The 17,811-nt window shown below is 41.3% G+C and overlaps 1 protein-coding gene across 1 annotated transcript in view; it reads right to left on the reverse strand.

Annotated features, from left to right (window-relative positions):
- Positions 1–8,263: 8,263 nt before the first annotated feature.
- The window catches only part of LOC139213494 (CXADR-like membrane protein), a 63,746-nt gene continuing 54,198 nt past the window's right edge, over positions 8,264–17,811 (reverse strand). Inside the window, exons 2-7 of the mRNA XM_070844205.1 lie at positions 15,591–15,748; positions 13,939–14,137; positions 11,296–11,463; positions 9,901–10,023; positions 9,215–9,356; positions 8,264–8,636 (exon numbers count right to left, since the gene is read on the reverse strand). Of these exons, the coding sequence (XP_070700306.1) occupies positions 8,264–8,636; positions 9,215–9,356; positions 9,901–10,023; positions 11,296–11,463; positions 13,939–14,137; positions 15,591–15,748 (1,163 nt within the window). The remainder of the gene's footprint in view (positions 8,637–9,214; positions 9,357–9,900; positions 10,024–11,295; positions 11,464–13,938; positions 14,138–15,590; positions 15,749–17,811) is intronic.

Raw genomic sequence — 17,811 nt, forward strand, 5'->3', positions numbered from 1 at the left:
TCTTTTTTGTGCCTCCCCACCTTGATTTCCCTTTCTCTGCACCTACCTCCTTTCCCTTTCCTCCAAGTGTACTATCCACGTCCTCCCTCTCCCTCCTTAGTATGTTTTGCTCTTTCCAAGTGACCCATTTCTTCTAGTGCGTCTATCTTACCGGTCTGCACCTGCTCACATTCTACATGCTTGCAGGTACACTGTTGTGGTGTCCCACAGGGAAACACTTCATGCTTACACAGGGTTACCTCATTTGTCATGTGCTGTCTACACAGAGCTGGTCTATGTGTGTGCTGAGAAGGTTTGTAAATGGTAAATGGTAAATCGGTCTGTATTTGTACAGCACCTTTCTAGTCATTTCGACTACTCAAAGCACTTTTACATCACATCCTCATTCACCCATTCACACACTGAATATGTGCCTTGTTGACTCATGGGAGCTGGGGATCGAACCAGCAACCTTCCGATTGATGGACGACCTACTCTACCTCTGTGCCACAGCCGCCTCTGTGTATATGTGTGTACATGTGCATTGCATCCATGTCTAGATGAATAGTTTGTCTATAGGAAAAGGGATCCTTGCCCTTATTATGTCCTGACAGAAGCTAAACAAATGGTGGAATACAGTCCCATATATATTGGCTTGGAAAACACAATGGTGGGCTGGATGAAATAATTCAAAATTTAAGAAAGTCATTGTAAATTAAAGTATTTGCTGAATATCAACTAATAATCATCAGACTACTTGCTTGCTACAAATCCCATCTGTCCTCACACACAGACAAATGGACATAGAAGCAAAGAAATGTGGTTACTGTACACACACCTCGTGGCTGCACGCACACTTTTAGAACACAAGAGCAGCTGTAAACATATTTGCATATATATACATATATATACATATATGAATCATTAATCTGCCATCATTTCCAGAGGAGATCTCGAGGGCTGCGTTAACATGAATAAATGCATTTGAGGCTCAAGGAGACAGCCTGCTGACTGCATTCGGCACAACTCTGTTTCTGGATAGAAGCAGAGTCTAAACAAAACAAGCTTTACCTTTTTCCTACAAATTTTTGCTGTGGCTGTGAATGATGTAAGAGCGCGTTGAGTATAAAGGTGCCATACAAATACAGACCATTTAACACACTCACATATACATATACATCAGTTTCCCTGCTGTAAAGCATTGTGGTATTTTCATTGATCCAGTGTCACATTCAGTAAAAATGCAGCGCACAGGAAGTCAGTGCAAACACAAAGTCACGTTTATTACGCTTGGCAAGCAGGTGAATGTAGTCCAGAATAACAACCTGGTTCAGAGTCTGTGTTTGGAGGACGCCCCAGGATTCCAGCTGGTGAAGCCAGATCGGTGAGCAGAGTTAGGAAGAAGAGCTCACACTCACAGAGGAGAGTTCAGCAGAAGCTGGTGCTACCGTGAGGACTGTAGCAGGAGCACAGCTCGGTGAAGCAGCGGGTCCGGAACCAGGTGAGCAGGCAGAAGGAGCATCAGAGACTGGAGGATCAGGAAGCCAGCTCGGAGAGTCGAAGCAGCTGAAAGCCAGGGAACCAAGAGCAAACGGGATCCAGGAGGGACAGGGACAAAACACGTGGTCAGAGACAGAAGGCTGAGGGGATGACAGGGACAGAGGCAGGCTGGATCAGCATCGAGGAGCGAAGAACAATCTGGCAGTGAGTGTGAGAGTGGTGAAGGCTTAAATACTGGCCGGGTGAGTGATCAGGAGCAGGAGAGTGGAACAAGGGTAGGAAGGTGAGTGAAACAGAGAACCAGAACACGGCCAGTGACAGGCACTTTTCATTCTGTTTTAAATGATCATTCGTAAAGAAAGACATTCCATGTTGAAGTAAGATAGAACCCTCCCCCCTTTGGCCCCCTGCCTGTGCCCAAAATGTGTCCATTTTCTGTATAACTCCAAAAATCAACACCTGCAGTGCAACATGCTCCTGCAACCTCTCTGTAGAGTCAAACAGTTACAGCTGAGCCACCAAACACCTTGTTAGTATATTGTCAACACATACAATTACAGCAATTTTCAACTATAAAGGTCTTAAAAGTGCTAACCACATTAAACGAACATTAATCTCATTGGAGCAGAGCAACTACTTAAACAGGAGTCATTCCAATACACAGGAAACAGACTAAACAGAGAAGCTAATTCAAGCAGCCACAACCAATAGAATAAACAATGAAAGCAGCCAAATTAAAGAAAATAAAGGCAACGAGGTGAAGCAAAATAAAGGTAAGACAAGTCAGCAGTGGCGCTGCAGAGTCTGTCCACACTTCCCAAAAAAGAAACACTAAGTGGTACTTTTAACCAGCTAGATACATACAGAAAAATCATTCAAACTGGATTTTGATTTCTCACATGACAACAACTTAAATGCTATTATGCTATATATATATATTTCACAGTCTTGACCAAGGGGGTGAAGACAGTAGCACTACATCCATACATTTTAGGTTTATTCCGTGTGAGGCAGAGAAGAAAAATGGTATCAATAATATGTACCTCAGGGGCTACTGTACATGTGCAACTTTATTACTGTTTTTGACAGTGATGTTTACATCAGCAGAAAATCTGATGAAGAAGGTTTGTCCTTCCCACCTGTTCACATTAGAACTACAAAATATTGCTTTGGACATTTAGCCAATATTGGGCAAAATATACTGATAACACATTATTTTTGGTGCGATTTCTTGGTTTTATATGGGCATTTTTTAACATTGAATTGGTTGGACTACACAGCATCATATGGATGCAGCTGGACTTCACAGAGTGGCCATTTAATTTAACTGTCCTGTACAGTGCAGTCCTGTGGCAATAAGCAACTCACCAGTGGTTTCTTTGTTTTAATTAGAATTTCTATTGAACTTGAATTCACAATCCTGTGCAGTGAAAGAACCCTTGATGGTGTTATGAGGCTGCACACAGCCATGCAACTCTGCGCTGTGTTAAGAGTGATTCATAAGGCAGTGATTCATGAGCACTGTACTGCTGCACATCAGTGAACATGTTATTTTCATTTCACTGGCTGAATAAAAAGAAACTGCTTAGAAAACTGAACTCAGCTGGAAAATGTTAATTCTTGTTTTCGAGAGTAGGCGTCTGAGCCATTAGGATGATATAAGCATTAATGTGTTCCCAGTAGACTGATCACTGCAGTGCTCCAAGCTGACAAGTCTGCATGATATCAAATGTCAAAGGTTGATTAAATCCACAGAAAAGCGGACTAGGTTGTTATCTATCTATCTATCTATCTATCTATACCGTGTGATCTGAGTGCTGCTTTCTAATTTGTAGACCTCCTCCTTCTCCACTGCATAATGCAGTAGCAGCCGCTCACCACTAGAGGCCAACATTGGTTGCACAATTGATTTTATAACTTGTGCACTGGCCAGCAAATATGATTCATTATAACGTGTCACGGTCACGAGACAAGCAGATCTCTAAAATATCAACAAGTTGGCCGGTGTTTACAGAAGCTGTGTGAATAGGTTCCCTGTTTGCCTCAGCACACACACTGCTGACATTATGCACTGAATGTCTTGCCCCCTTCACCTCTAATCAATGTTATGGTCAGCCTGTCAAGCAGTTACCTTGGATCACTCCCAGCTGAGGAAAAATTGGCTACCTTTGACCCTGAACCTCAACAGGGTTAAACATATAAGGTTGTTTGCCTAATCAGCATAGTTTCATCTCTTTATTTAATTGTCCTCAAATTTCACGAAAATGTGAGAAAAATGCCAAAAAAATCGACAAGCTTGACAACAATGATTAGTTTTCACAGATATACACAGGAGATTGGTCCAAGATTCAGGTGTGTTATGCTGATAACAGCTAGTTTAGCATCAAGACTCATCAGAGATGAGGAGCGGCCTACAGAAGGCTGGTCATCTCATCTCTTTCTGTTTGTTGAGGCAGTGGTAGCACATAAAGCTCTATCTAGGTCTCATCTGACCACAAAACCTTGTCCCACATCTTAGCTGGGTCACTCTCAGATTTTCTGGCAACCTCCAGGTGTGCTTTGATGTGTTTTTTCTAGAGTAATGTCTTATGTCTAGCCGCCCTCCCATGTGGGCCAGTTTTATGCAAAGCTCTTGGTATGGTTGATTGGTGGACTCCACTCTCAGTCGCTGATTTCTGTAGCTCCTTCAAACTGATTGTTGGATTGTCGGTGGCTTCCCTGAGTTGAGTTTTGGGGGACGGCCCTGTCTAGACAGGGTCCTGGTGGTATGATGCAACATCCATTTCCTCAATAGTGATCCAGCAGCACTCACTTGGATATCCAAACACTTGGATATTATTTTGTAGTCTTTTCCTAATTTGTGCATTAATGCATTAATGCTCTTTGGGCTTCGTTTTCACTATTTTTTCAGATTCAGTCTAACCCAGAAACGTAGAGGTTTCTCATTCAGATGAAAATGTCTCATCTGTGTAAACATGGAACTTCACGGAGCATGGTTGCTAATGCAAACAGCATATCTCACTTCCAAAAATACCTATATTTATATTCAACTATTTTGTAACATTAAACCAATGTCACTTTAAAATACTTCATTTTGAGGGACTGTCTTTTAAAATAAAACATCACACAGAAGTAAATCTCAATGTCAGTTATAACTGAGACAAGTCTGACTTTTAATGGCTTAAATAGGGCTTAAATACTTTTGCATGGTCCTGCCCAACACCTGGAAACAGAGTTTGATGTGTAAAATGGGTGTAGCTTCTCTTGGAGTTGATACAGCAGAATTTGTGTTAGTTACAGCAGTTTGTGTGTGTGTGTGACTCAACAGGAAATTTCTAGCGCTTCCCAACAATCTTTCATTCTAAAGTGATGTGCAGTCATACAAGCAACTGTTACCACAGTGCAGAGCTGCATGGCTGTTTGCAGCCTGATAAAAGCTTGAGAGATTCTTTCTCTGAACAGGACGGTGGCTTCCAGTTAAGTAGAGAGGGTTATTAAAAGAAAAAAGAAAATTGAGGAATTGCTTATTGCCACTGTATGCTCAGAAGTCCAGCCGCTTTCAAACGATGCAATTACACAGTACTAATAATACACATGTATTATTACCAGAATGCCAGATAGCAGTCAAAATGTCACTTATTTACTCGTGTACACTTCTGGACAGATGTGCAAAGCAGATTCACTTCTTTGAAAGTGACTTTTAACACACACAAACTGGGCAGACAATAAAAACTTACCGTAACAGGAATAAAGATAGTAGCTCTTGGTGCATCTCCGTTCAAAGTTTTATTTTTAACAAAAAGAACAAAAGAAAAAAAACTGAGTTTTTATACAAATATACATTTTTTCAGTCAAGCAGAGTACTATATACACAGCCTTTTTTGTTAAACCCACATCAAAATAAGCACTGATATCATGAGGGAGAGAACAGGCAAATAGACCCCTTTTGGCACCATTGTTGCCATACTGTACAGTGAGCGACTGCAAAAGGACTTTCATATTTACATAAAGACATTTCAAGAGAGTACATAGTACTTTGTATTGAATGCATACAATAAACAAACCCAGAATCAGATGGGAACCAAAGTAATATGAATTTACAGTTTGATTTATATGACCATTATATTTCAACTATGGGAGTATAATTTCTATATTATATAAGCTTTGAGACAAAAACAAACAAAATTCTTCCTATAGCTTAGTATTTATAACATGCATATAACCATCATTCCTCAGCTTTTATTGAGGGATTTCTTTTAACTGTACACAGTATGCATGGTAGGAGCACAGGAGGTCCTGTTCCATAGACGATGGCATGAATGGAAAAATGAGCTTTCCTTTTAGCTACAGAAGGAAAAACAGCCTGCCACATGATAACTGCTGTTTGCTTTGATATGTATGCCAAACATGCCCCAGTGGAATAGTGTTGCATGTCTGATTTTGATCATAAACTAATCTGCTATTAAAGGGCCAGTTCACCACATTACAAAAAATTAAATTCACTTTCCTTAAGGGGTATCTAGTTATACCAGGTTTTGACATGTCTCTGAGATTTCCCAATACAATGGAGGTAAATGAAATTTTGTTTGTGCTGCACACAGCTTCTCTAAACATAAAAACAAAATCATCTTTTTCGCAGTTGAAGTGGCCAGCCATTTAAATATAAATATACCAAATATACCAAGTGTTTAGGACCCTTTCACCATAGCCATTTAGTGATAAAACATTTAGTGATGAAACCACAGATAGTGTTATGTTATCATCCACAGTGCTCTACCTAAAGACATTAAAGCCAAATGGTGAGTAATGTTACATTATGTGAGGGAAAGCCTGGTAGTTTATAATAACAGTATAAAACCTGCTGTGAGATGGAACTTAAATACTTCTGTTTCATCACAGTAATGGTTATCTGGAGATAAGGGCACCTTGTCTGCTGCTGAACTGTGTTTGTTCAGTCCATGCAATCACCTAACCAATTTACAGTCTATGAAAGCGCTCCACAGTTTTATTGGCTGTGGGAAAAAGCTGTTTATATCCCTGAATATTGATTGTACTGTCCTAAACAAAAAAAAGAGGATATGTAAAATATAAACTTAAGCGTCTGTAGTGGAGAGTGAAAGTGGAACATCGGTGGCAAATACTTTGACACATCAGTGATCACTCACTGTACATTTGTAAACGCAGGAGGTATCAATAAAAGCAAATAACAACTGCAGTATTGGCTATTGCTCTGTTTATCAGGTGTTTTGGCTGGTGGTTTAAGTCACTCCATGATTCACTTATAATAGGGACATCTGAATAGTATGTATCACTGTACAGAGCAATGAGAATGCTCTGCCCTTGGATCAAGGCTGTGTATAAATTCTCCTCCATGCAAAGAATTGGTAATCAAGCACAGTGTCAGGGGAGAAGAGCGAGGTGGTGATGAGACTCTCAAGGCAAGTTGAAAGAGGAAAGTGGATAAGAGTCGGATTATGTATTAAAGGGAAGGACTTTGATTGGAGAATGAGGAATGGAGTCCGCTTTGTCCTCTCTACTGAATGGGAGAGGAGGCACAAGGTCAGGATTCATTCTGTCCTGTGCGTCTGTCGCTCTTGTCTGTTGGCTATGGCTGGTATGCAGTAGGTCAGTTATAAATGGAGCTCTCCCCCAACCTATATTAACTCATTAGTGTCACGCTTCTTGTGAGAACTAGTTTCCAATGTGTTGTACTGTCAATAGTTGTGCATATCTTTGATTATTACACTGGGCATGAATATGACCAAAGGCACTCTTTAGAGATCATTATTTTACTTCTAATGTATTGAGTGCATTCTCTCTCTACTCTATAAATGATTCACTGAGTCATATAAAACTAATTTGGGAGGGGTTGAGAGGGTTCAACTTATTGCTGAAGAAAATAACATCTCATTTAGCATCACATTCATACAGTTTTTCGTTCTTTGATTAAATAAGTTTTTAAGGTAAAATAAACTAACCATCACAGTGTGGCACTTTCTCAATAGGGCCTCTGCTGAACCCAGTAACAATCTTCAAAAATGTAATGCTTCATTATCCTGTAAATGAAAAATTACAAAAACTCTCACGCACTTCTCTGAATCGTTTGAACCATGACATGTCGGGTATGAATAGTATGAACATTAAGTGTCCTGCATTAATCCACTCTTAAACTACTGAAAATGGGAGGCTGTGCACATCTACACATGGATACATGTATGCTATTTTTCAGTCACCACAGAAAAAGCAGAGGCAAAGGGATTCAGTAATCAGAGCCCTGTTTGTATACTCTAACAACCTACAGGTAAACTGCTGTCGTCGGTTCAATCATAGGTGCAGGTTATTTGAATTTTGTAACAGGTATAAAGTGGTGTAGTATATCTAGGAGGGTGTAGATTGCTGGATTGTTAAAAATAATGTCTTAGATGTGTGTTCCATTTGTTCCTTTTACCTTCTGAACTGATCTGACTTGTTCAGCCTTAGCTGTGAGCATTATATTGTCTTCTGTAAAGAGAATGAGGTTACCATGTAATCTGGCGTCAGTCTGGCTCACGCTTTCGACTTCACCTCATACCATTTACTCCCCGGTTTGTGCCAGCTCGTTCCCCTATTGTTAGTGTAACACAGAGATTCCCCAAAATTTAAATTACTGAACGTATCAGATTGTGAATGGTGAGAATATATCTAGATAATATAAGTAGGTCTTTATCAGAGTTTAACTCTTGGGTTCAACAGGTTGTCATGTCCTGAAGCTCTTGGTCTTGTTCTCTGTGTGTTTACATCTCTTCTACACAGTCTGGAAGGCCTTGGTTTGGGCAGGGATCATAACAGGAGTGGCCCCCATGCGTGTCAGGTTCCCAGGACTCAATTTTGGGGGAGGGCTGGGCTTGGAGTTGGAGGTAGACGTGGAGGTGGGTGTAGAACGGGATTCAGGAGTCTTGAGAACTGTCCGATTGTAACCAAGTGGAGACTGAGGACAGGTGGATTGGCAGTTTTCCTTGAGAGCCGCCACTGCAGGAACACATGCTCGTTGGCCTCGGGCCCCCATGTTGTGCACCATGGACTGAGTGGAGGAGGTGCCTGAACGAGAGCTACCAGAGCGGGATGAGGAGAGGGAGTTGGGCTTTACCAGTTTGGCTTTCGGAGCTTCCGCATCCTCCCTGAAATGATTTGCATGATTCCAAAAAGTGATCTCAGCAGGTCAAATGAACATTTAGAAGTAGAGTGAAATTGAAATTCGCCTGGACAAGTTATCACCAGCACTGTATATATTAAAGTCAAATTCAGTTTGAGTGAAGTGGATCCTCTTATATCCAGTAAACACATACAAAATCTTAGCTTCTTGCTTCTTTCTTGCTCTGTCACTGGCTACATTATTGATTGATTATTGATTGAGAGCAACCTCCACCAGCCTCCATTATTCAACCTGACCCTTACAAACTCAGAAATAGTGCCAGCAGTTTAGTCATTTAAGGAATCATCTCTATGAACTTCAGCTTTCCTACTTCTGGAGCATTGGATCAGATGGGCGAGTCCCATTGCTTCAAATATACTTTAATGATATTAGTGTCAAGTGAGTTTGGCATCTGAGACAAGATTCTTTAGATTCACTTCTAAAGATGGTCCTGTATATGGATATAAATATTGCTACTTTCCTTTCTTTATCATGAGACTCAGGTTGGTTTTATGACCGCATGTGTGGTGTGACTGCATGAGAGAGTTTCTCTCCATTGCATACCTGATTTCATTTGGGGTCTCCTCTTCTTCGTATTTTTTCATCTCCTTTTTGCGGAACACTAACCAGATGATGAGGATGATGAGGAGGACTCCGAATGACACACCAACCACTGCCCCTGCTACCACACCCATTCCCCTTACATCTACACAAATTACAAAACACACACACACACACACACATAAACAGAAAGAGTATACTGATAGTGAGCTTAAAAGTAACATTCACATTGAAATATAATGTCTCTTAGCTTTAATGATATTAGCAAGTAAAATAATCATACATAATGCTTTCCCTAACTTAGAACTGTAAATACTACAACTTTCCCTCACACGATGTACCTAACACTCCACTAAATCCTATATGACTTATTTATTTATTTGCAGGTGCTTTGTTTTCTAACAACCTCATAGATCTTGGGGCTTAGTGTTGCATCGCTTTAGGTAAACTGATGATTGAGCTGATGATTGATGGATTTGATCAATAGTGAGGACAGTAAATCATGTTGGTTGCAGTAGAGGTTTGTAATACAGCTGTTGTTCATTTTAGCATTAGCCAGTGGTACAGTATATAGTACAAGACAGCCATGTGAGTCCTCAAATAGTAAAATGAGCTACACTAAGATGTACGTAAGATGTAGATTTTGTGCCCATTCAGTGCTCAGTGTTCAGCTAGACTTTTTCACTCACAGTGCATCTTGACCTCCACTGTGCAACTGTCTTCTCCCACATCATTGCTGGCTGTGCATTTGTAGATTCCGGTGCTGTCCTTGGTCAAGTTCCTCAACGTCACAATCTCAGGGTTTTTCAAATCTAATCATAGCAACAAAGAGAAAACAGGACACAAGAGTGTATTACCAAGGTAATGTCAGCACATACAGTTGGCTGGCTGGCTGGCAGTTCCCATGTTGCTACATTTTTGCTTTCATTTTTCATCTTTTCTCCCTTATTACTGAACCACATATTGCCTATGGAGGTCCATATTGCCCATGACAGAAATACATTAATCAAAGTAAGAAAGAAAACACAAGGATTAGGCAATAGACCTTGAGATCAGTGTTGTGTTTTGTCTGGCTGTTCGGGCCGGACAAAACACCACCGAACATAGTGTAACCAGCCCAGGAAGAGAGGAAAGAGAGCCATGAAAAGTGCTAAGCTCACCCAGCGTGGGACGGCGAGGTTGAAAGATTTGTAACAGCACATAAAAGCAACACATTTGGCACAGATGTAGGTTTATATATTATGAAAAGATTTCTACAGGACTGTTTTGAGTGCACAGGCTGATACACGTAGAGATTGGTCACTCCGTTAAGCCACATCAATCTTGAGGAATGTACATCAAAAGTGACATCAGCAAATGTGTGTGTGGTGATCACAGACGTTAAAATTGTTCCCAACAAGAAAACTTGAATGAATGGAGAGGTGGGGGGGTCCAGAGCCAAAGAAACTAGTAGGAATAGGAAGCACTCTGACTGGAAACATTACAAACTGGCATGGAACGTGCACAGCCAAGGAAAGGAGGGCCTTGCAGTGTGTGTCTGCCGTTGTATCGCCAGACTATAGAGCAGCTTCTTTCCTCAGGCTGTGAGACTTCTTAACTCTGCACTCCTCTAGAAAAGATATCTTTTCTTGTGTAACATAATGGGACTTGCATTTCATTGTGCAACCTTGTATTGTTGAATGTCAAATAAACCATGTACCTTGTATTCTTGTCATATATTGTTCAGTAGAAGGTAAGTTGTCAAGTTGAAACTGATTTTAATGTCAGTGTTATTGGAATAGATTGCTATATCTAGCTTATGGCAGCATCCTGTCAGAGTTAGCACACAAAGCAATAAAGTCACAGAGCTGAAATACAACCACACAGTCCAGCATTTGTGGAACTGAATCCCTGTTCACCTGGGCTGGACGACAAACCTGACTATTTTGCTTACAGAGTCACAACCCTATCACTGCTACAAATCTTAGTGTGTGGTGAGACATTGCGTAGTGTCCTTTATTTTACTTATTTTTTGCTGTAAACCAAAGTAAAATTCTTGGTACACTAACAGGCAGACACATACTCCAGTGTGTCAGTAGACTTACCTATGAGGGCCAGTGGAGGCAGCTTGCCAGCATACTTGCCCTTGTCCAGGACTCGCTCCCATTTGTAGTGGATGGGATCAGATCCATCAGCAGACTTGCAGCTCATCTTAACATCCCCGCCCTCCAACAGTTTGCCCTCCATCCAGCATCGCGGCTTGGATGGCTTCACTGTGGCGAAGCGAAAACAAACACATATATCCTTACATGTTGTTTCCTCACCCACCTCCACTGATATCAATGCTCTCAACAGGCTAACATTAAGAGCTGAAGGATAAGAGTATTCCCTACTGTAGAGTAGTACTACTATGTAGTTATTTGTTCGATTTTTGTTGCACTGCATTCTTGTTTACAGTATATACATGACACTGGATTTCGATTTGGCCACCTGTTCATTGAAGGGACTCATAACTCATAAACTGTCTCATTTGTTATGACTGATGGATACTGTAAAGTCAGTTTTCCATACAGGGATTCCCTCACTTGTTGCAAATATGACCTTGGGATAAATCAGGCATCAAGGCATTGTTACTTCAGAATCTTTAAGACAAAAGTTGATTCTGTCAGTGAGCAGCTGAGGACTAACAAAATGGCAAGGTGTGTGTCTGCACAGTTTCCATTGTCAATGAAATTACAAGGCAGCATTGGTGGTCCCAGAAGCTGTCGACACTCTTTGGGGTTTTTTGCCTTCAGTGGTGAGCAGACAGCTGACTGTCAAGGCAGCTAGCAGCCATACTTCGTCTTAGACAAAGTCAGTAACAGTAAGTTGGATGAGTTGAAGCGGTTTTGCAGCAGTAATGTGTGTCAGGGAGAGAAATTAGAAAATGTTGTACTAGTCATTCATGGTGAATGTGGTCCTCTATTGGACACATGTCTGAAATAAGTCAGGTGGTACTAGAAGGCTATTAAAATTAACTGGCAACATATACGTGTTGGTGGTCAAAGAACTAGGATTAAATTTAACTCAGGATAGTGAATTTAGTGCTGGCACTCAGGATAAGGTAAAGGGGAGTTTCACTAAACCACCAGTAATTTCAGGGAGGCATTGTGATTTTGTATGTTATTGAAATTTGAGGATTCCTTCAAAAAACTGCACTGCATTTGCTCATACACATGAAAACCTACTTTGAAATGTATAACAATAGAGCAGGGAGTGCAACTGCACTGCTGTGAGTACTGACATGATGCTTAATGTGTGAAGGTCAGGCTACCTCTGGGAAATGGAATGGCTTCAGTAGACTGGAAGGGGAAGCAATGAATAATTTAAAAAGGGGTAATAGAGTCCGCTGTGGTTTGTTTATGCTGGCAATGTATTGGAACAGTTATGGAACTATTTGCATTATAGATGTACTGCCATCACCAACACTAACAATTTGTGCAAGCAATGACAGTCAGCTAATCAAGGAGACATCTTGTAACTGAACTTCAAACGTAGTGCTGAACTACCTCTGCACTCTGACCTTTCTAAAGAAATGCATAGTGTGCTTATCATTTGCCTAAAAAGCAATGACCTTTGACTGGGGATTATGTGCATTATGTGTTCTTTACTTGTGCATATTTATTTTATTTTATCTACTCAACACAACAAAACAGAAAATCACAGATAATGGGCACTACATTCATCCATCCATTATCTTGCGCTTATCTGGGGTCGGTTGAGGTGACAACAGGTCAAGCAGGCACTCCAGACGTCCTTTTCCCAAGCAACACTTTCCAGCTCCTCCTGAGCAATGCTGAGGCGTTCCCAGGTCAGATGAGATATATAATTATTCCAGCAAGTTCTGGGTCTGGCCCAGGGGCCTCACCCCTTTGGGATGTGCCCCGTAAACTTCCGAAGGGAGGTGCCCAGGAGGCATCCTGACGGGGCAGAGGTTCTACTCCGAGCTCCTCCCGGATGTCAGAGCTCCTCACCCTATCTCTAAGCCCAGACACCCAATGGAAGAAACTCATTTCGGCCGCTTGTATCCAGGCTCTCGTTCTTTCGTCATCACCCAGAGCTCATGACCACAGGTCAGGGTTGGAACGTAGAACGACTGGTAAATCGAGAGCTTTGCCTTCTGTCTCAGCTCCCTCTTCACCACAACGGACCAGTACAGCACCCACATTATTGTTGACACCGCAGTAATTCATCTGTCCATCAGGGCCCTGTGGATCCAGGCCCAGCCACCGGCCACTCGCTGGTGAGGGACCCGGTTTCCCTAATCCCTGCGAGGGAACACTGAACTTCTGGCTACACTTCATACAAGGTTTTTTTGAATTGCTCTCAGTCTGACCCCTCCCCAGGAACCACTTTGCCTTGGGAGACCCTACCAGGGGCTTTAGCCCCCCACACAGCTCCCAGGCTCACTGGGGCGCACAACACCCCCCACCACGATAAGGTGGCGATTCTTTGGGGAAACTACAATTTATTCTAAATTTCTCTTTCCTGGTCTGCCAGTACACAGTAAGTGGAGGAGAGCTCCACGGGTAAAATCACTGGTCTAAGCTTTCAAACACACACTTTGGTCTTTGTCACAGTATGCTGCACTACATGTCGCTCTATTGCTAAGAGCTTTGGGGTTTCATTACACTTCCGGTTGTACAGTGTTCTGATGAGTGCTCTGTCTGTGGTTTTCTTACTGAACATAAGTGTCATCTGCCACTTACCCAGCACTATGAGGCTGATGGTGCTCCAGTGGTATTGTGCACCAGTCTTCACTTTGCAGCTGTACTCTCCTGAGTCTGTCAGAGACAAGTCACTAATCAGCAGAGAGGCATCACCTTTTAAGTACTCTCCAGCAAAGGCTACACGGCCACGCTCGGCTTCATTGGGGTCGAAAACCCTTCCCGCGAAGTAGGTGATCAGCTGGTGGAGGAAGTGAAAGAGGTGGGTGGGTTTGTGATGGGATAAACATGTGCAACATTGTGGAACTGCACTATGACAACGAGCTATTATGTTTGTGCCGCAGTTACATTTGTACAGAAGGCCAGGGAGGACATGGGTAAGATAATGTGCATATACATTTTTCATAATCATGACATATTTTGTGATAAAAACATAAGAATGATGATGGCAAAAACACAGGTAAATAGTATATTTATACTCATGATATCCTATAATAAATAATTATATTTAGAATGTCGTCAGCCTGGATGTACTGGATATTTTTAATCAAAGTGCAATATATTGCACATACAATCTAATATCCATGATAGGTTTTGCATAGTTTTCTGTCTATATGAGGCCTTGCAGTCCTTGGACAAAGTGTTAGTGTTTGTACCAGGCAATTTATTCCACCCTAGAAGAGTCTTTAAATTATTATACCCATAAAAATTCATAGAAACAACATGATTCATAAAATATATAGGTCCTGCCTTTGGATAAACTTCAATATAAGGGAAAAATGTATTCATGCAATCTTTCACCTGTCCATTTTGGTTTGTTTAAAAAAGCAATTTGTTAATATTCAAAGGAATTAAATGTCTACTATTGCCATCATTAATATTCAGTTTTAAGTGAAGTTAAAATGTTATTTAGAAAAACAAACCATATTTAGAGAGACAAACTGATTAAACAAACATGTTGGTTTATACATTGAATTTTCATTCACAAATAACAGCTTGAATACATCAAAAAGTACATTTGGCAACCAGCTTTAGCTGAGGCTAGCCATCTTTTTAGCCTACACTCTCTTGATGCAGCTCTCTTGATTCAGCTGTGACAGACAGTTAGACAGATTATCAAACCACAGTACAGTTACTGCAGTTTGGTTACATTTTTGGCTCTATCTTTCTGCAGATTTTACATGCTTGAAGGAAATTATACATGTCTATGGTATGGTCTATGGTAGGTCTTACAGCCTTTTAGGAAATTTGCTAATGGTTATTTTAGCAATGTCTTCACATTAATGTAGTGTTGATTTACTGATGCACATAAAGCTCTAATGGACGGCTGTGCTCAGAGGGAGAGCAGGTAGTCAATCCATTAACAGATTGGTGGTTCAATCCCCAGCTCCTCCAACTCCACATGTCCACATGTCTTTGGGCACTGAACCCCAACTTGCTCCTGAAGCATAGCTTCACCGTGTGAATGTGTATGAATGAAATAGTCTTCTCCAAATAAAATTCCTCCTGTATGAATGATGTGTGAGTGGGTGAATGAGGATGTAACGTAAAAGCGCTTTGAGTAGTCGAAATGACTAGAAAGGCGCTTTACAAATACAGACCATTTACCATTTAATGAAGATAAACTGAATTGTAATTATTAGTTGTAAAAATTATTCTTTCTTCAATAAACTTTTAAACTCTCAGACACTCACCACTCTCTGTCTGTTGGTTGGCTTGAGAAGCAGCCACTCAATGTCCAGAGTGGGGTCATCACCCACCCAGAACTGATGATGGCAGGGCAATGTGGCATTGTCTCCAACAACCCTCTTCATCTCTGTCTGGGCGCATGTCGTCACCACACCCAGCAGCACTGTAGAGAGACAGACCAGTCCAAGGTCAGTTGATCAGATATTAAATATTCACAGAGTACAGATCCAAGTATAAATCAGAAAAAACGGCACAAAGCTGTTCTGTTTAACTCTCACTTCTAAAATCAAACTCCAGTCACCCAGAAGCTGGGGTGACTGGATTTCTCATGTAACCAACTAAATATTTATGACTAAAAACCCTGGATGCAGGTCAAGTCAGCTTTAAAACTGTGGGATTAGGATGTCAGAGCTCACGAGGAGCATTTGAAGGCAGCATTTCAGCTCAATTTGAAATTGCAGCAAAGCAACACTACTTTTTACACAAACACTCATTTGGCAGGCATGACATTCAGTCACTGTTGATGACAATTTGTGAGTTGCTGTTCTGTTGATATTCAAAGATGTCCGTGCAGTTTTTACATATCACATACCTATAATCAATACATCCACATTACAATATGCATTAAACAGAACTTGACATACAATCTGTGCTACGCCAGACCGCAGATGTGGGACAGATTGCCTTTAAGTCATCTATGATTGCCATAGATTGAAGGTGAAAATGAGGCATCAATTACTCAATCGAACAGCAAGAGCTTCAATGGAATGATCAAAACAGTGAAGATACAATATCCTGATGACAATCAAAGGGAGATACAATAAATGTCCATACATTACATCAATGGATCTGAAATTTTCATGCATTTCATACACCCCCTCTGACACACAGCCCCACAGTCTGATGCAGGGTACACTAATGATAAGCTCAAAACAAAGAAGATCCATGATACAATGGGCACAATCCAGAGGGGATATCAGCTTACCAAATGCAGCAGCACCAGTGATACTGGCACTGCTGACTGGGATAGAATTACCTGAGGATGAAAGCCTGAGCTTCCAATTGATTCCCCTTTTATTTATTTATCCTTCCTTGGACACTGATCAACTGTATGGACTGTGGTATCCTGCTGGCAGGACACATTTGTGCCTGTTGTGGTAGAGCAAAAATAGAACAGGAAAAGTGTGTGTGTGTGTGTGTGTGTGTGTGTGTGTGTGTGTGCGTGCGTGCGTGCGTACAGCTATCTTTTTGAGAACCAATTTGAGTTTTGGCCGATCCTCACAACTTCAAGAGCCTAAGACTTAAAACTTGGTTTTAGGAGTTAGCCTAGAATTAGGTTTAGGTTAAATTAGAGTAAGGGTTGCGGTTAGGCATTTAGTTGTGATGGTTAAATTTCAAGTAAGGGAGCTGGGGAACGTATTACACGAGTATAGAATAACAAGGTTGTGTGTGTGCATGCAAATTACATCAGTGTGTCAGGTGTGGATATTGTACGTGTGTATTTTACCTGCAGAATGAGTGCAAACTGTGTGAGCTTGTGCATACATGACATATAGCATTTTTCATCTGCTGGAGAATGTAAATGGATAATGGGTAAATGATTATGAGCACAATGTGACGTGTTGTTAATGTGTTTCTGTATATCTATACATATGGTTGTGTGTGTGTGCATACATGTGGCACACGTGCAGGCGCACTGCTGTCTGTGAGCGATTGTCACCACAAAATATCTGGAGCCTTGTGGCTAGTGAAGGGACTTGCTAAAATAAAATGGAGAGCTTCGTTTCTGTGAAGAAGCCCTGGGGTGAGCTGTGCTCCAGTAAACACCCTCCTGCTCCTCCCAGTAGACTTCTCACTGGACCAATTATAGTGGCAGTGGGAGCCTGCGGGACGCAGTGAGGACCCAGTTACCCTTCAAACTGTCGAAAGTCACACCACCTTCCTGCCTGCTTGCTCATATGCAAGTCAGCACATCGCCCCAAAGCTCTGATGTTAGGAGGAGCACTCAAATTTGAAAAAAGTAAAAAAGGAAAGGAGGGCAAACTCCTTCATCTAAGCTCATTTCATCAAGATGTGTACATCCTAGAGGAAGCATTTCTCCTGGCATCAATTAAATTTAGTGCCTGTATCTCTTTAATGCACATTATATTTCAGCAGTGATCATTTTTACCTTAATAATCACTGTGGTGATTGCTCTCATGCTGTTTGTCTGATGTCTGATTAAAT

This window comes from Pempheris klunzingeri, chromosome 14, assembly GCF_042242105.1.
Source record: "Pempheris klunzingeri isolate RE-2024b chromosome 14, fPemKlu1.hap1, whole genome shotgun sequence".
Classification (NCBI taxonomy): domain Eukaryota; kingdom Metazoa; phylum Chordata; class Actinopteri; order Acropomatiformes; family Pempheridae; genus Pempheris; species Pempheris klunzingeri.